Source organism: Thunnus maccoyii, chromosome 13 (genome assembly GCF_910596095.1).
Source record: "Thunnus maccoyii chromosome 13, fThuMac1.1, whole genome shotgun sequence".
Taxonomy (NCBI): domain Eukaryota; kingdom Metazoa; phylum Chordata; class Actinopteri; order Scombriformes; family Scombridae; genus Thunnus; species Thunnus maccoyii.
The window spans coordinates 22,939,314-22,959,701 of NC_056545.1; the positions used below are offsets into that span (position 1 = coordinate 22,939,314).

General features: G+C 40.3%; 1 protein-coding gene across 8 annotated transcripts in view; it reads right to left on the reverse strand.

The window, feature by feature from the left end:
* The window catches only part of msi2b (musashi RNA-binding protein 2b), a 254,649-nt gene that overhangs the window by 161,914 nt on the left and 72,347 nt on the right, over positions 1-20,388 (reverse strand). For all 8 annotated transcript variants that reach the window (XM_042430363.1, XM_042430361.1, XM_042430358.1 and 5 more), the window contains one exon: positions 11,774-11,866. In XM_042430363.1, coding sequence (XP_042286297.1) covers positions 11,774-11,866 — 93 coding nt within the window. The remainder of the gene's footprint in view (positions 1-11,773; positions 11,867-20,388) is intronic.

A 20,388-nucleotide genomic window follows, 5' to 3' on the forward strand; every position in this document is an offset into this window, starting at 1 on the left:
CTTACCTTCATCTCCATCATTATCTTTCTTTTACTCCCTTTCCCCTGTCACTTTCTTTCCCAAAAACAGTCTTCACAACTCCAGCATGTACTACTGATTAAAACTGATCTGCTGCAATGTGACAGATGTGACAGAAATAACAGAAATCAAACATTCTGTAGATTTCCTCTTTTCTACATAGCTGGTGTCAGGGAGATATTGAAGATTAGTACTGAACTGAAAAATTTAGAGCTGAAATTTCAGAAATGAAAGGAAAAAAAAAAATCAACTGAAAAAAGTGACCCCAAGAGAGAAATCCCTATCAGTGAAAGAAAAGTGAGAATATTGTCAAACGTAAAATTCTTTTCAGTCATTTTCTTGGTTTTAATTCGTTTTTATTCACTTTCAACTAATTTTTTTTTTATTTGATTCTTTGGAGACTTTGTTCAATTATTATGACGCACACTGTGGGCCTCACCTAGCACCATCATCTGGTCAAAATTTCACTGGGTCTAATACTTAGTTTTATGACCAAATACCAGCAAAACTCATGACATCTCAATCGACCTCAGCTGTATTTTGTGTTTAATGCTAATTAGCAAATGTTTGCATGCTAACACGTGAAACCAACACTGAGAACATGGTAAACATTATATCTGCTTAAAATCAACATGCTAGCATTATCATTGTGAGCATGTTAGCATGATGAACATTTAGCTCAAGCCTACAGTCTCACAGCGCTGCTAGCATTGCTGTAGACTCTCATTTTGTGTTGTTTTTTTGTGGTTGTTTTTTTTTTAAAGAAGATGAGCATGATGAGTTATTCCACTTCAAATGTAGAAAACAACAGCGAATGAGCTATTAGCTTTGCACATTAAAAATGGTAATTGGTTAAACAGTAAATGATCAGAATCAGCCCATGATACCATGTATTTAAGAACTACTACCTGACACAAATAGTAACAAACTGAAAATAAAAATTGGAATCAAATTTTGCTGCCTGGTTTGAAAAAACATTTTACTTTAATGTAGCTTAATCAGAAGTGGTTAAAATTCTCAATGTGAATGTCACATATTGTATGTCTAACTGATACCAAAGATTCAGCCTACGTTTGAGCCTCAGGATCTCTGCTATTGCTATTGTAATGTCTAAGAGAGCCTTCCTAAACAAAACACCATACAATATGCTACAGACAAAGAACATGAATTTGAATCAGATTTCTAGATTGCACTGCATATTGTTTTAGCTGCCTTCAGTCTCTTTGGTTGTTTCCGGTGCCTGAGAACCAAGAGTACTTTGATTAGCTCAATTAACTAAACACACATGCAAATAATTGGATCAATGGACTCATTTTAATCTCTGACCTTGACCTCTGGCCCAGCAAAGCCATAGATGAGCTTCTGCAGATGTAGTTGTACATAATAACACAACACACATGTACCAGAATTTATATAGGTTTTATAAAGTTATAAAGCTGTCAGCCATTTCACCATTATTAGCCAAACTACCGAAGTGGCTCGAGGGATGGCAATGTCACCCATCACTCTTATTTTTAGTCCAACACTTTGGTCCAGACTGAATTATCTCAATAACTATGGGATATGGAATAAAATTTTGTACAGAAATTCATGGTTCCCTGAAGATACTTCAAAAAGACTATCTAGTGCCATCAGACAGTCAATTGTATGGTTTCCAGACAATGAATCCTAATGACTTCTGTGATCTCCTGTATTTTATTCTAGCACATCCAGCCGGTTTACATTTTTTGGTCCAGACTGAAATATCTCAGCAACTGTTGGCTGAAAATTTTCAATTTTTCCACATCAGCATGTTAACACTGTCACTGACAACAAGTTACCATGGTGACATTTGTATTTAGAAAGCACAGCATCAATGTGCCTAAGTAAGTGAACCTTCACAGAATTGCTTTGACAACAATGAAGACATAAAAACTGCCTAAAGACTTCTAAAGAAAAAAAAGAATAAAACACACCCAACAAAGTTTTTGAAAAAGAGCTGTATAAGAGAGCTGCATAAGACATTAGAACAGGTTGGGAACAAAACTGGAACCCCTGCATTCATCTTCTGCTGAAACTACATTTTCCGTTGCAATTACTGCATTTTGTTTGGCCTACTTACTCTGCCCCAGCTAAATATTACTGGATGTAATGAATCTGTCACTACCAATGTTGGATTTTACAGGTGTATCGAAATGAAACCTAACAAGCAATTTCTAACAACTGCATTTAAGATAGTGGATGACAAATGTAGATGATCGAACACTTTTAACAGACCATGAGGATATGCAGACACACGGACACAAAGGAGTGAGCAGTACTGTTTGTTCTGTTACAGCTGTATTAAGTTTTGTTTAATTGTTGGTTTCGGCACCATCTAGTGGTTCATTTTCCTTAGTTACTGCATGTTCCACGAAGTTAATGTTCAGCCTCATGGAGGACAGTATTGTGTCCATCTTATATGTGTATGGCAGCATTGTCCGTATGTATTGTTGCCTTTTATGCTTAAATGTATTTCTAGAGTTTCATTTTGTGAAATCTCATCATTTTGTGAGTGTATAAAAAACATTAGCTACATTAGCACAGTGCTAGCTACATGCTATGTTTTCTCTAGTTCATAGATTTATGTACAGTAATCTGGAGATTTAATTGCTCCACCATTATCATAATTCATGTTTATATACATTAAGTACTAAAAAGATAATTTAGTTAAAAAGATTACTTAATAAGCTAGGCACATGATAGCTTGTTGTCAAATGCAATGCAGTTTAGGTAATCATACTTTCTGTTTTTGCTTTTACCCTTCTTTAGCCAGTAAACCTGTGGGCGAAATATAATTATTTCTATGGAGTCTTGGTGGAAGTAAGGAGTTTATCTGGCTGTCAAAATACCTCACTCGCGTATAGGGGACGGCACATTGAGTGTTTCACATAAATGAAACCTTCGAGACTTCATTAGCCCTTCAAGTCAACACGGCACATTGTGTACATTCCATGTACTGTAAGAACATTTACCCGGTGATTTCAAGAAGGCCATGTAATGTGTGGGAGGCACTGGAGCTGCCAGTGGACCTGGTCACACTGTAGTAGGTGGCTGAAGAAGCACAGGCAATGGGCTACTTGAAGTCATTTTTCCAACACTTTTGCATTCAAACTGTGCTATTAAAAAAGACATACTGTCAGGGTCGTGGGATGGCAGTCAATCATAGCAAAGTATGCTTTCTTTGCTCTTTCAATGTGACTGGTTATTTTAAAGTTTCATTTCACAAAGGGCAGGCGTATTAAGTGGATACTAAAGGGAAAATTCACTGCTGTGAATATGATGATTTCTTAAAACTAGGTCACCTATGTAATAGAAATGTGCAATTATTTTTGACTAGAGAGAAAGGTTGTAGCGCTCTTAAGGGTGAATCCTACAACAACCAGAATGCATTGTGTGCGTCCCATCCAATCAGACTGACTGACTCTACTGACGTTGTGTTTTCGGCAAGCAGAGGCATGGTTCAGCAAAGACTGAGCAGTGTTATATCTCTTTACTGAGGCTTATTTTCATTTATATTTTTCCTCATCGAGTCTGGATATATCATACCGGTGTGCAAGGGTCATAAATCACTGGAGTCAGTTATGTCAATCATTGCAAACTTATTGAGAGCTGGAAGGTTGTACACAAGCCAGAGCTGCCGATGGACAGTCAAAACACCGCCGAGCCTGCCATCTTCATTTGAGCTTGTTTTGGGATGTTGTTCTTTTACCCATTTTTGACAACGAGGAGTCATCATATTCTGTCAGAAAAAAAGTCAAGTTTACCAAAGAACCGCTAAGTTTGTTGAAGCGCAGAGTTTTCTCCATTCTCTCTGACGATCCTCACCGGTCACTGCAGCGCCTGTCTTTTGGCTGCCGCTGTAACTTAGCGCCGGTGGTGGTAGCTTCCTCCTCCACACTGTTATCTGATTCCACAGCGTGATATTTGGCTTCATATCATGAACTATTTTTCTTCCAAATATACTGATATTTTAAAGTATTTAGTAGTATGATATTGCTTTTAAATATCGTTGGTGTAACATGGAGACCCGCATTTTACTGTCCTTGAAGTCACCTGGAGAACTTTTGCCAGCAAATGAGTGGGGAGCTCCGGGTGCAGACAACATGGAGGGAAGTAAACATTGTTAAACATATACTACCAATACTGTAATGATACAATGCTGGTTGAAAATCGGCAAAGTTTTCCTTTAAATGTGATTGCCTCTGTATGGGAGACAATGGAAGGATTCTGAAACCAACATTGAGCAGTGCATCTTTTGTTTTTACACGTTTATCCAGCAGTCAGAAGAAGAGCTTTCTTGAACTTTTTTTCTTTTACAGCTTTTCTCTGGATAAGTGTATGGCTTCATTTTGCAAGATCCACTGCTGGATAGCAAAGGTTGTCAACATTAGTCACAAGGTTCCATCTACTGGCACATTATACTGACTACTGAAAAAAATAATATTGAATTTTTTGTTTACTATATACCTCTAAAATGTGGAAAAAAGTGTAATAGTTGCAGTTTAAACTCATGTCATCACCTTGCTGCATTTGGGATAAATCCATCCACAAGACTGCACAAATACCTTGAGCAAATGTCTCATCTATAAAGGTATGTTTGTATCAGCTCAGGTGTGCCATAAGCATTGTGCAGTGTCATCACTTGAGCTGTACTGTGTCAACTGCCTGTTCTCCAGGTGGTGCTGAGTCATGGTTTATGCTCAGTGGTTTCCTGGAGCTCTACAGTGGGGGGATGCAGAGTACTTACAACCCTCTGTTAAGAAAAATGTGTGATGAGGACGAAAAGGGTTATTTGGACTGAAAATCAGTTTTGCGTCGTCCTTAAAAGCCTATCAGATGAAAGCTGAAATTTGACACCATCATTTTGTTTCTCGTTTGAATGTGACATGCAGAGACACAAGGTCTGTCACTCATAGACCGCCGCCGGCTTTTGTGGACCACAACTCAAATATGCCTGTCTCCGCTACTTTGAAACTTTCACTTGAGCCATAGCATGGAAATACATTCTCTCTATCTATATAATTATCCACATACATTCAGAGAAACAGGAACTAAGCATGTCATGATCATGTGTTCTCAATAGGAGTGTTTTAAAACTGCATTTCAAGAAGCTATTTCATATGAAGAGAGGCGACATCAGATCAACTTTAAAAGGAAAACATCCTCCACTAAACATAAAAACCATCTCCTGTAAATATTAGATGACATTATGCTATGCTATACATTGCACATACTCCAAATTTGCTTAATTAATTTTGTGCCCTCGTGTAATTTTAGAATGATCTCTATCATTTTAGCCCATTTTCAGTCTATCAGACAAAAATCCAATGTAACATATGGTTTGCACTCCAACAAAACATGCTTAAATGCAATTTTTGTTTTCCCTCAAAGCATTCCCTTGGACCTCTTTTGCATTAATGTTCTGCCAAGCTTCCACCCTTCAAATCCTTTTTTCCACGCCAATCTTTAGAACATACATACAGTGCAGTATATCAATACATATTTCCCATGCATCTGCGAAATAAACCCTTCTTTGAATCTCGATTCCTACTGAAGTGTTCTCCCACATGGGATTCCCTAAGGACTAGATTGCAGTTTGCACAGCTGAGGTGGAGGAGTGGAGGTGGACGCCTCCACACCATTTTGATGGTGAGACTGCTGCAAATTACTCATGACACTTCCTCTGATGACATTTTTCGACCGCTTCCCTGTTGAATGGCATCTCCAAGACCCCACTACCATCCACCCACCAGCACCAACACCCTACCCCAACACATACGCATTAATTCACCACCCCTGTCGTGTCACAATAGCGCAGCAGAGATTGCCGCCTCCTCTGCCTTCACCTGATTGACCCCTTTGAGCAGGTGCTGGATCTGATCCAATCACAGTCAATCTTCTTTAAACATTTCATTCTTTAAGCAGAACAGGGGCTCAAAATTCCATCATTCAATGACCCGATCAGTCGCCGATAACTCAATCAAGCCAATCCCGGCTTATCCCGAGGGAGCCATTTCATGAGGGACAGCTGGGAGATGAGACGCAGACCTACAGAAAGGTGTCAATCTCCCCTGATCCACAGCTCTCTTTGTGAGCCAGCTATACTGCCACAGCATCTGGTTGTTGAAGGAGACCATGTGATAGATATTTCTGAGGATCAGCAATAGTCAAGAATCTATTAAATCTTTTGTTAAAGGTCTGATCCTTAAAGTAAAAATTCAGTAACCTGCAGTAAAGACACTTACATTAACACACACACACATTCATTTTCTCATACGAAGACACTCACAAAAAATGATGTGAATACTACAGCTCAATTCTTCGGCGGCCATTTAAAAGCTACTCTATTGGAAATGTTGCTGGGCCACTGGGCAAATAAAGGTCAAGAGGGATATGAAATAGTTTGTCTAACTGGCCCTTTCCCCCTTGTGTGTCCCTGCAGCACCACAGCCGTATCCACATTCATAGCCAATTCATTTATATTGCTCTGCCCTTCTTACAGCTAGTCTCAGTCACTAACTACAAGTGACTGCAATGAGATTGAAGCCTCTGGCTAAATCTCCACTGCAAGGCACATGCTCCATCATTGCTGCTCTGATCACTCCTTATAATCACTGGAACCAGACTATATCCTCAACTGATTGGGTGAGCCGCAGCAGAGAGGAAACAATCACAGAATGTCAGCAGATGATGGACACCATAACGTTGGAGTGGTAGTGGTCACTGTGAGCTACCATGTAAATGGCATGCAAATGTGCACCTGCACTAGCTGAGGAAGTGGAATGAAGGACTGTGGCCTGTTGATTAGGTTCTTTTCCCCTCATATAGAGTGTATTTTTTCTGCATTAATCATCCATGTTCTGCATGTTCATTTCAGCCAATGAACATGTCACACTTGTGTATTGGGGTTTCGCTTTCCTCGGGGCGTTTAAATGTGCACCTTCGACGTCATTTTAAGCCTTGTCTATGTATGTTGTCAATGTAACAGCTTAATTGCATTGTCACCCAAGGTAAAATTTAATTGTGCAATCAAACAGATAACACAAGAATGATGATATCAATGTCACATCAATGATTATTGGTAATTTGTAATCTTGGCACAGTGATTTAGATGCACTTTGTGAATGACTGATGCTAAAAATAGCTCATGGCTAAGTTTCTACAGCATTAGAATGATTCACAAAGGCACAATCCTGAGAGGCACGCAATATTATTTCACTGATATTTCACTATACAGCTTAGTCTGCTGGCTTATCCTCAAGAAAAAGTATTACATAAAACTTATTTCTCAACAATATAATCTGATCTGAATATACAGTGATTTTTGTTCATACTTATCAGGACTGCTTTTCTTGCTTGACATACCTGAAAACCTCCAACGTTGTTAAAGGCCTAAGCACTTGGGCAGGTATGCAAAATGAATTCATACAGTCTTTACAGACGGTCACACAGAGTTATTTTTCTGCCATTTACAAAATCTAAGGGCACGCAAAATGTCAGCCGTGGTATTAGATTACCAAAGCCCCAGTATAAATTTCATGCACTAACCAAGGAATCTTTTTCTGATGCTTTTATAATTTCAATTCTTCCTCTCAGTGAAAGTATGAGAGAAGAGTGCAGACGCTTCTTGCTGCTGCTGTGGGCTGGTCTTTCCTCTGTGTTCTGACAATGATCTCTTTCCACCATCTCACTCTATCGATATCTTTCCACTGTCCTCCAGGTGTCATCACCCCTACCTTGACCGACTTCTTTTCTTTTTTTTTTTTTTTGTTGAGATCATTGTCTCATCTTAGGTCTCGAGGCTTTGCCTTGCTTGTCTGACTCAGTAGTGACCTTTGTGTGTCTACCTTTATCCCTCCTGAGCCCAGTGGCAGTGAACTGGTTAAGCTCCTCCTCCTCCTGCTCCCATTCAGCTCCACCTCCAGGATCTGGCTCTAGACCAGTGGAGCATGAGAACCAGGACAGCCTGGACATAAAGGGACGATTGTGGCAGCCCAGTGACATGGAAGCAAGTAGCTCTGATGAAACTAAAAGTCAGCTTCAGGCCTGCACAGCAAAGCCCAGCCAATGGGCAGGAGTGCAGAAACTGAGTCATTGAGCACGACTTGTTTCAGCTTAGACAAATAAGGGCAGTATGAGATGCACTCAAAGCCGATTACAATAAACCAATGAGGAAGCATTAGCAACCCCAGCTAATTATGCCTTTAACAGTGGGGAGAGCTGCTTTCATGCCTGGGCAGGGCTCTGCTGGTATGTCACATCCAAATTTAAGGTGTAAATACACCAACTCCCATCTTTAATCAAGTGCTTGCCTCAGTGGAACATTTTGGGGTGGTAGGTGTTTCGTTAACAGGTGTTTGATTTATTGGAAAATAAGAACATTTTATGCCAGCATACAAAAAAAAAATAGCCTAATACTTAGGAGATCAACAAACATGCGACACACGTCTGGCAGCCTCATCACACATTTTAAATTATCAAATTTCACCATTAATAAAACTGTATTATGTTAGTCTCTGTACTGCACACTTAGCAAGGCATTGAACCCCTACAAGCACATCTGCTGTTCTGTAGCTCCCCTGACCTTTGACCTTGGGGCAAGCAGTCTCTATAGGAATCAAACTAATTTAAAAAATCTTAAGATTTTATGCATATTAATATCATCTTTTCAGTGCTGTCACATCTGTAGACTAATATTTGGTGGTGTTTCTGCTTGTTATGTAACCCACAAGCAAAGGCAGGAAGGTAAATGCATTACAAATGCTTACATATGACGCTGCATATTGCAAACCCAACAAGATTATCAGACACAAATGGCAACGAAGTATCAACAAGGGAGGCCTACATACAAGGGAAAACCAAAACTCTGATCTCTAAAGGCTAACACTGTCTTTTCTTACAATTTATATGTCTGCACAATAGCACATAATAGCACAAACAGCGCACTGATTAATTTGACTTTATTGCAAGACAGAAATAGCAGCAGCCTCCAGTTAAGAGTCCTTGAATATAAAGGGAGGCCAGGCAGCGCTGATAAGATTGTCTCATCTGGCTCGGAGGGCTAAGGTGCAGTGTGCTGCCTGAGAAAAAAAAAAAAAGAAAAAAGAAAAAAGGGGAGGCAGGATGTGGCTACTATTAGGTAATGGGATCCATCTGAGATACATTAGAATCAGTCAAACACAACCACACTTCAGTTCTGTTCAAATGACTGTCACAATCACTTTAAATGCACACCTTCAGCGTATACTGTAGGCGATGAAAAAAAAAAAAAAGGAAAGAAAAAAAAAGAGAGAGAGGGTCTGGCTATGGCGCAGCTCCTCTGAAGTTGTGCCAGGCTCTGGCATGTGCTCTGTCCTAATGGTGATGGCTGGGAGAGTGGCAGTGAGACTGATGTGCATGAGAGCTGTCAAGCCTCTCCCCATAACAAATGCCGCCTCTCCCCCTGACAGAATGGAGACAGAAGGGAGGGACTGACGTGGGAAGGAGGGGAGGTTGGTGGAGGTTACAGACAGAACCTGTGACCCAATTGTGGCCACACCAGCTGTTTCCCCTCCACTGCCTCCCAACCACCGCCATCTCTGTAGACCACATCCTGCTAATTGGCCTATGCTGCCTTGCACACACACACACACACACATACACAAACACACACAAATATAGTGCTTGCTACACAGTATCGTGAAATAGCTTGTTCCCACTGAGGAAGAACATTTGCTGTTGCCTTAAGCTGTACTTGTGTGATGATTGATAAGTGCTTCAAAACACACTTCCCAGAAATATCAATGACTAGCTGCCCTGCCACCACGCTAGCTAATGTCCCCCTTGACATGCACATAGGCAGACTGATGACTGACTGACAGACTGACACACATACTGCCACCAAGATTCTATGGAGGGGAAACTGAATTAATTGGTTTTCCCTTCTGTGGATAAGTCCTCAGACTGGTGTGTATGTGGCGATAATGGTAGGTTGCACTGACAGGCAGGTTATTTAATAAATCCTGGGATGTGTAAAGCAGAAAAAAACAAGGAAAAAAAAACAGAGAGAACGATACGTCTTTTCGCTGTATATCTTGTCTGCCATAGCCCACAATATCTACTCTGATTTCTTTTTTGCTGGAAGACACTCAAACCTGCTCACACACACACACACACACACATACGCACTCCTAATCATGCACCCACATAAATACACATAATCGCTATAACACACTCACGCATGGCGAGAGCAGTACTGCAGACACATCCGAGCATGCACAAGTAGGCTATAAAAGCACACACAGAAACATGCACAAGATCTTGCTCAATCAGTCTGATTTGTTTGTTTCCTCCTAAGCATTTGAGGATTCCTTAAGGAGGAAAAAACTTTGTATAATCAAGTCAATTATGCCATTCAATCAAGTCGAAAATCATTTCGAGCCCTTTCTCAGATCCATTGATTGCAAAGTCGTGCTGAATATTCGCTCGCTGCGTTCTATTGTGCAAATAAGCTATCTTTATTTGGAACGGCGGACCGGGCCGTGGCGGGGTCTTCGGTACGTCTTCCTCAGAAAAGGAGCCGTACAAAATCCTTCACCTTGCTCGCTCTCAGTCAAGAAAATAACACTGAGCTTTATAGGGGGAGAGCTGGTTGCATACTGTCTCTGAGCAAAAAAATAACAGATTCTATTATTTTATAACAGCTCTTTTGTCTCCTTCAGGACATGGTACATTATGTGCCCATGAAAAATCCATCCTCAGTGAAATTGTTTAAACTCAAGGTCAAGCGCTGATGTTACAGGGACTGTATCAGCTGAAGGTGACCTTGACTGATGTGGAATATGACATGAGGGAAATGGATCTCCACTCAGTGTGAGGAAATTATCTGTGAAATGCTGCCACTGTATCAAAGCCTGTTTGTGTGTGCACACGCCCATGTGCACACGCTTGAGACTGAGCATTTCTCTGTGTGTGTGTGTGTGTATGTGTGTACACATGAGTGTGAGTATGTGCGGTATGCATGTCCTTGTGTAAAAGGGTGTTCATATATGCCTCACTCAGCTGGGGGTATTGGTCGTGAGAACAGCGTGCAGAAACTGCTGCAGCAGACAGGAACAGATAGCTGCATATGTGTCTCTGCCTAATGAACTGAGTGTGTTTTTCTTTCAGACCACACTGGAATAGTGTTGTCACAATATTAGTACCCTAATTTCAACTCCAATACTTAATGCTGATGTTATACTACAATACATAAGAAAAAACATGACTTCATTTTTCATGGCTTTTGCTTTTTTTGCGGAGGGGGTTCGGTGATGGCAGATGGTTGTCCGTGCTTGTTTGCTCTGTGAGTAAAATGCATGTTTGTTGACCAGGCGTGGTGGACTGTGTGAAGCTAATGTCATATCTTCTCTTGTTTGCTTGTCACATTATAGATTTATTCGTCTTACTGACAGGAAAGGAGCCAAACTGGAGCCACTGGCTTCTTTTAAGGCTGAAATTTTATGACGACTGGGGGTGCTGGTCATGTGATGTAAACCGCAGTGAGACTGCTGGAGCGACAGAGGGCGCTCTACACTGATTGAGGCTTTAATAAATCCAATTATCATTTTAACATCTACTAAAATACAGTTGAATTTGTTGAAATATTCCATCATCAAACATCAGACTTAATAGCATGCAAAGCAATTGAAGAGTGCCGAAATTTTGGTTATTGTGACAACACTATGCAGGATAATAATAAAAAAAACTCTCTTACCTTCCCAAACTGTTCAAAATACTGCTTCACGTCTTCCACTACCGTATTGGCTGACAAGCCACCCACAAATATTTTCTTTGTTCTTGTGACCATCTGGAAAAGAAAAAAAGGGCGAGAGGAAAATATTAGTGGCTTCAAATGCCTCGCACAACACCTTTAATGAGGCTTCAAACACACTGGGTGAGCAGCACCTGTGATGGGAAGGATATAAAGGAGTTGCTAAACAGGAATAAACGGATCCACACAATGAAGTTTCAAAACCACTTCAGTATCATAGTGTTAGTTACAAGGAAGGTCAGAAATGCTGAAGGTTTTGGCAGGAAGAAAAAAAAATACACTTGGCAGACTTGGCTAAGAGAAGCAGCTCTGTGAATTCCCCCTTATGATGACATTTCAAATGGAAGCTCTAATCAAAACAGACTGTGACAGAATTAAAGACATTCATTTCATCCTCAAAAGTTTCTGTTTATCTTGTTTGAAACTCTTAAAACAACAACAGAAATAATTTATGGACTTTCAAAAAAAAAAAAAAAACAATTAATGAGTGCTGGAAGATGGAATCAGAGTGCATTAAAGCCTCATTTAGTTTCAAACAGTAAGAATATTAAGGATTATTACCCACGGCATCAAAAAGGGCACGAACATCTGCTGCAGAGAGCACATGCTAAATTTAGGGAGGACGATTTCTCAGGGAACTACAGTAACAATTCAACACCAGTGTCAGTGTTAAATGTTTGAGGGACTATTTCTTATTTGCACGCAAGAAATAGTGTTTATGCACCGACATTTAACCACAGACACAGTCTCAAGACTTCTGAAACATCTCGTCAGCATAGGTGATGATGACACATTCAACTGCTAATCAGACTTTCTATTACCAGGATTTCAGACAAATTAAACTGTATTGTATTCAATTTGTACTTCTTTATGTCATATCAAAAAATCTCATAGTATATAATAGTAAGGTTTAAGCACTTCATGTCTCTATGGCATCTATTGTGTCGTTATTGCTTTAGCCTGATCTGACTGTGAAATAAGCGGCTGCTTGAACACTGTGTGGAGAAAAAGTTTCACCTCAGCCTGTTTCAGCTGACCTCTGGTAATAAACATGGCAATGCAAATGATTTAGCACTTTCCGTCTGATCCACTACTCTTTGTCTAGTTCTTGGGAAACTATAAGACTCCAAAACATGGAAATTAAATGATGCGGGAGGTTCTGAATGCCTAAAGCTCCTCGCTAGTCTACAGTAATAGTCCAACAAACTCTCTGGTTCACTTGTTTGTTTTGCGTCTGTTTGGCCAGTGAAGAAAAGACAAGATTATAGTAGGTTGTTGTGATTCCAGAAACACATGTTCCCATATATAATCCTTTACTGTCTTCAATGAAGAGCCAAATCTATGCGACAGATTGAGAATTTACCGATATGATGCTTCATATAATGTGATGCGCTGCTCTGTAATCTTACTGGCAAACAAAAAAAAAAAGGAGAAGCGGGAAAGGCAGCAGAGAAAGCCACAGCTCTGATCTCCCGTGGCTAGCCAGAATCAAACAAAAATAAATGATGAGGGCAGGATAAAAATACTCCAGAGATGCACAGCAAACAATCATGGAGGTTGAAAGAGTCTACCTTGATCAAAATGCTGACCAAAACACTTTCGATCTATGAAAGAGGCTTAACACTGAGAAAAAAGAAGCAACATTCAGCTAGAGCTGAAGTAACCATCTGTCCAGTGCTTTCCAGGTGCACAGTCTCACAGGCACATAGCCTGCACATATGCACACAGCCTCCCACACATGAGCCCTCTCTTCTTACACTCTGGTTTTTTAATTTTGCTTCTGTGTTTTTTTTTTTAATGTTCTTTTTTATTATATTGTTTTACCATAAAATTCAATTAAGTCGACTGCTCTGAAAAATTGAAAGAAAATAGAAAGACATTTATACCAATGATCTTTTAAGGGGGAAAAAAACTAATATATTTCACTGGTTTGCATTTATCCTCCTAATTTCAAGGTGTTGAACAGGTTCAGTTTCAAGGTGTACAAATATATTGAACTCACTAGTAATGTTGCCCTTGGTAACATTTGAATGCATCCAAATGACTTCAGTCATCCCCTGACTTTTCATCTAGCCTCACCATCAAGTTGACATGTCCACTTAGGATACCTCTAAAATGAACCAGACTCCCATTCTAACATGCTAACATGCTAATACGCTATCATGGAAACAGTGACAGTACTGACGTGCGAAAACTCCATTCATGTTAACATGCTAATGTTAGCCTGTTAAAATGCTAACAAGGTAACATTATGTTAAATGCTAAATTCATGTTCAGGCGTTAACATGCAATGCACGTGTGTTAACATAATAACGATGACCTCAAAGCACCGCTGAGGAAGCGCCAGAGTGCAGCTTAGACTGACCAAAGCGGAGCCAAATCTGACTATGTATAGCTGAGCCTAAAAAGCTGAGTCTGAAATGTTCTCAATGGTTAATGTAAAGAAAAAAACAACTCTAGTGCCCCCCTCAGACTATTTTTTACCCTACTGATGGCAAGGATCTTGGAGTAATAGTAGCATTACAGCCCACAGCAAAGCTTATAGCTATTTTTTTTTTCCCTTCTTTGCAATGTTTGACTACTGGTGGACATGCAAAATATCAACCGGCTGGTTTAGGGTTATACCCTGGCCAAGACCCAGCAGCTGCATCATCCCCCGCTCCCCCCTCCTCCTTCCCGACATCATGCCTCAGGCCTCAGGGGTTATCAGCCTTGGATGCTGCCGCCGGCAACCCCAAGCCAGACAGCTGCTGATAAACTGGCTGTGCGAGTATTTATCAACATCACTCACTTTTATCATTGCCAATCTAGGTAAAAAAAAGTAAACAAGTCAATGCTCATCTCTGCTTGCCTCTCTACATCAGCTGTTTGCCCTGCTTCCCTTCTGGGCCACCTATTCCCCGGTCATTTTTCCGTCTTGTTCCATCGGGCAGCAACCAGTCAAGTTTTCAGCCTTGTCTTTATACTTTGACATGTCTGCCCAATAGCTGATGGGATTGCTTGAGTCCCGGTACAACACAATTACTTTCTCTATTTTTCTCTCCATGGTGACAACAGGCATTAAGCCTCATAGCTCTATACTGTGTCCCTTATGGCTATACACATTGTTTGAGATACTATATAGGAGTAAACGCTTATTAACTACAGTCTCAGATGTTTGATGCAGAACGGCACATAATTGATCAGTCACTCCCTGACTACTAAAATAACTGCTGGGTTTTTTTTGGGGTTGTTTTTTTTTTTTTTTTTTCGTGTAAATACGTAGCATGTGCAATAAAGGCAAGATGATTGGATGAAATGACTTTGCAATTGCATTTAATTTGACACAGATCATTTTACATTTTAACAAATGCCTTTTCTATTTAACCAAATCACACACTCTCCAATAATAACTACTAGGGAACAGAAAATTCCCTACACTGCATTTACAGCAACATTAGTGCTGATCATTTGGGTCTGGCTGAAGTTTTTTTTTTTTTTTTTTTTTTAAAAAAAGTCTTTTTCGACAACATTTCAATTCAAGCTGACAGATTTAAAAATGGACCGCTCTTCAACCCAGTTTTTCCTTTAACCCAATTTTTCAAACATACAGTTATTTTTGCACATCCCTAAGAGACAGTAAAGAGACTTGTGTGATGTGTGTGTGTACGTATAAGCGAGTTGTGTGTGTGAGTGTGTGTGTGTGTGTGTGCTTACACGTGAATGTGCTTCTAATTTCTTGAGTGCGTGTGGCTGTGTGTGAGGAGGGCTGCAATAATTACTGCCCTAGTGCATTACCATGCTAATAGAAGGCATGCTGTGGATAGGCTACATACAGAGAAGCAGACAAAAAAAAAAAAATGTAAAAAGCTTCTGGTGCACTCTTATCGACACCTGTTAGTAGTTTTAAACAATGACAGACAGAAGAAAATGACAAAACATCTACCTCTAAGAACAGCGTGACCTTCTGTACAAGGTCATCGAGACAAAGCTAGCTATCTCATGATGCCTGTCACATTAAAACTGTAGGCTACGCTAACTCTGAATCATTTGAATATTTCCAGAAGTCAGGCAGAGACTGGTAGAAATTTGTGACTCTTAAAACATGGACATAATTACATCTGCACCGTCCTGATTTTAACTTAAAACACGACTCAAATGAACAACATCCATCCATCTTTTCAGAACTTAAAGCCCTCAGTGCATCACATTCTGTTTATTAGTGCTTAAAACAGCTTTGTCCATACACCTCAACAACAATATTATACTCCTAGCTGGCAGCGTACACACACACACACACACAGTAACGTCAACTCTTGGCAGTTGCTGGCATCACAGTGAGTAACCAGGAAGGACGCGAAGGCTGGCGCAGTAGCTGCATAAACCACGACTATGTTTAAACACCCAGTAAACTGCAAATTATTCATATCAATCACAAAAACATACACAATGTGTATATTATTACATTCAGTTGGACAAAAATAAGATTTACTATTTCCTGCTGCTGTGCGGTCTGGCAAAAAGGACCTAATCATGACAAAAGGTTGTTTTTATATGTGTCTGAGTGAGACATCACAGTGCAGACAGTTGTACTGGACATGTTGCAACCTCATTAAGAAGTTTAAGGTACGTTCAGTCTAATGTCTGAACCTAATATTCATGTTGAATATTCAGGATTTTTCCTTGATGAAATTTGGGCTGCAGCAATCACATCATAGATGTTTGTGATTAATTACTTTAACAGCCTAATCATTTTGGTACAGTCTACTGGGGGGGAGATGGGGAGGGGGGGCTCTAGAATGAGCCAGACTGGTGAAAAGTGTTGGTAATAGCTAAGTAGGGACCATAATTTGACACTGATTTGTCTTTTAATGGTTGAATTTGACCTTTTGCCACATTTGCCAAGGTAACATTTTTGGCAAGCCATCATAGACAGATACACACACAAATATACAAAATTGTGTGCATTTTTTCACACAAGTCTATACAAAACACACACACACACACACACACCGGCAGTTACTTTGACACACCTCTCTGACTCTCAGACTGAGAGGACAAACACGGCTCATATCTTTTTAGGTCATACCAAGCAGGTAATTATCAAAGTCACTTAAGACCAAAGCTGTTTACCTTTTATGACTCTGACCCTACAGTCTGATTTGCGAGTGTGTTGTTGGTGTGCAGGTGTATACTGTATTTCCTCCTATGAGCTGTAAGTGTAAATAATGCACCTCATTGCAAATCTTTTATAATATTGAGCTCCTGGTTTGAGTATATTCTATAAAAGTAGGGGGGCTGCTGTGAGTGCTGAGGAAGATGAAAAAGATAAGCCTGTGGCTGATATTGCAACATACAATATTATTACTATTTGTGGAAATTTTAGTACTTCTACCTTTGGCAGCAAACAAAATTCAGAGTCACTGTGTTGCACCTACAAAAAGCTATTAGTGTTTTGAGCATGCATACAGAACAGAGACTGCAAAGACAAGCCATGAATGTTATTAACTCCCCTAGTAGGATATGAGAGGAGATGAATATAGTGTGAAACAATATAAAAAAGTAGTAGAGAAGCAGGAAGAGTGTGTGTGTGTGGGGGGGGGGGACATATTTATGCAAATCTAGAGATTTTACACTTCAGCTTTGATGCTTTAGGTATGTTGTCTTTTTAATTCTATTTCAGAAACACAAGACAATGACAGACAGATGGTGACAAAGACATTTAGTAGTTTTACTGGCAAAGTTGTAAGCTGACACCGTTCATGGTGAGAGGAGGGAAGGATGAAAATGTTCATTCTTAGATTACAGATCAATGCTTCCACCTTCCTCTATCGCTGTCTCTGTTTAACACCGAAGCTGCATGTTCTTCAGCCCTTCAGTGTGGTTTTAAGAGTTTAAGTACGCCTTACCACGCTGTTTGCACACTTTATACTATTATTACTATTATTCAATTCAAAAACAACACAATGGATGAATTACAGCTTGTTAATTTTTTTTTTGGAACATTTAGGGGTATGTTTACTAAGCCTGTCGGAAAATTAGTCAGAGGCGTAAATCCCTGCAACTTTTCAATTTAGCGAGGTATTTACTAAGACTACAGATGAGCCCGGCCACTTTTCATCTGATTTGCATAAAGTGCCACCAAGTATTGAGTAAGAGTAACTAAAGAGCTGATGCTGGATTGTTTTGAGGTGTGTTATGCATGCAAAACTACAGGTTTCTGCTGCTGGATTTTGGAATATCACTTGAAGAGAAGACGCTTATGGACGTGTATGATCATCCCACAACATAAAGGCTATATGTGAGGAAATATTAGTTATAAATATGTTTCATCAGCTCACAAAAAAAGGTCAGTGATTGAGTTATGAAAATGGTATATGGTAAAACTCTTGAACTCTTAAAAATGTGATAAAATATACTGCCTATAATAAATATGAATGACTGCTGGCTATTTTAAACATATCACACTGTGCCATTAAGCACATGTTCAAGCAGAAAGCCACAGGGGGAAACAGAAAGGTAAAAATACAAAATAACAGCTAGTTGAATAGCTTCTCTTTTGTCTTGTGCTGTGCCGCTGCTTGCTGAAAGATTCGGTAAAGTAACTTTATAATGCATCTTTTCATTTGTGCTCCTCTCTTTTCTCTCTCCGTCCTTCTCTCTGTTTCAACCCGGTGAATAAAACAGTGCGGCAGATTTTACAGCTGCTTTTCCCCCCAGACGTTACATTTCAGACGCGATTCTCTCTCTCTGCCGCAATGATCATCCAGCGGTGATGAATCAGGCATAGTGGCTAGTCATATGAATTTCCATTCTCAAGCATACACTTTTCAGAAGTGCCACTTATCTTCCATTTTACATGTGCAAAACCTCTGTGCAGTCCTTAATCGGATAAGGACAAATGCAATTTGACTGATGTGCGCCTATACAAAGACCTTAGTAATTACACCCGTTGCTGTCCAGAAAATGAAAGGATCATTTTTAAAACGATGAACATGGTGTACTGGAGCATTTCAAAACATGAACAACTTACCTGTATAGTTAGGATAAGTTGTTATATAGACATTACTATAGTAAATCACCAATTAAAAATTCTCTAGCGGTCACGTTTAAAAAAGCTGCTTATGGTAAAATATCTCATAGCATCAGTAAAGATTGCACCTCTAACGCTCTTCAATCCTCACGTCAGGGCTTCCAAAACTTTTGATTCTCTCATGTTCCTGATTAATTGACTGCTCCTTATTGATTTGTTGTTAGTGGATCTGTCAGTGACCAACCACCCTCCTACACACACACACACACACACACACACACGTATCACGTGCGCACCTTTCTCCGAGCTAGTTCTCTGGCGGGTCGCTGAGATCACACATCCAACTATGATTACAAGGTGTAAGCCTTTATCATGGCCCTCACCTCTCACACATACAGGCTCACAAACAGCTGTAAACACGGAGCCCCAGACAGGGAGGAAGCCGACAGGGGATTTCGATGTCATTTCTCATACCTAAAAATAATGGGACAGATAGAAAAAAGCCATCACACTTTGTTGTATAAGCCACAATTGTTATCGTTCTAGCGAGGGGATATAATTACTGGCATTCAGATCCCGTCTGTGGCCTCGTTCATAAGCAACCAGAAAGCACCAGAGAGCATCTGTCAATGCAATGTAGTATGATCAAAGACCTAGACGTTATGCAGGAACGGTGCGCATACACACACACACACACACACACACACACTCTCTCTCTCTCTCTCACACACACACACACACACAGGGAAAACATGGCCAGTCCAGGTAAACACTGCCTCTGCTAATTTGCATCACTAGAGCTGACTCACAAAGAGAAAACACAGCCAATAAACAACAAACAACAGCACAATCACTTTTGCTTTGGAAGGGCTTTCTGCACAGGATAGAAAACAGAAGGAGAGCACAAGATAGTAAAGCGGGATTAGATCATCAGTGAGAGAAAAGAGGGAAGGCTGAGCGATTAGCAACAGTGGCGCATTTGTCCAGCAACAAGTTAAGGATGAGGGGCACTGTCTGGTCCGGTTCCACTCCTCTATACATCCTTTTAAAAAGTGGTCCAATCTCAGCTCTAGTGTGCATAAATAGATCTGTAATTGCTTATTACAATACAATTAGGGCAAAGGAGATGAGAGAAGGAAAGATGCTTAGTGCAAATGTGGAGTGACAGGCCCAAGCACCCAGACCTAGGATTACAGTAGCCATTTGCACACGGACAGAAAATGAGAGCGATAAAGAGAGAGACAAAGAGAAGGAGAGAGAGAGGGAGAGAGAGAGAGAGAGAGAGAAGGAGCTGGGGGTGGGAAGGGGCTGTCAAGCACAGGGCAGAAGCTAATGACAACTCTGGCTTCAACTTGCAGAGACGTCTTTGAAGCCCGGCTCTGATCAGAGCTGTGATTGCCACCGCTGCAGGGCCACCACTCCTATATTAACCTACACTAACAGCTATTCAGTGAGAGTCACAGGCCCTTTCAAAAACCTGACTTCTGCTAGAGCTGGCCATCTGTGGAATGGCCCTGCGAGACGGCCAAGATGTGAGTAAGGGACG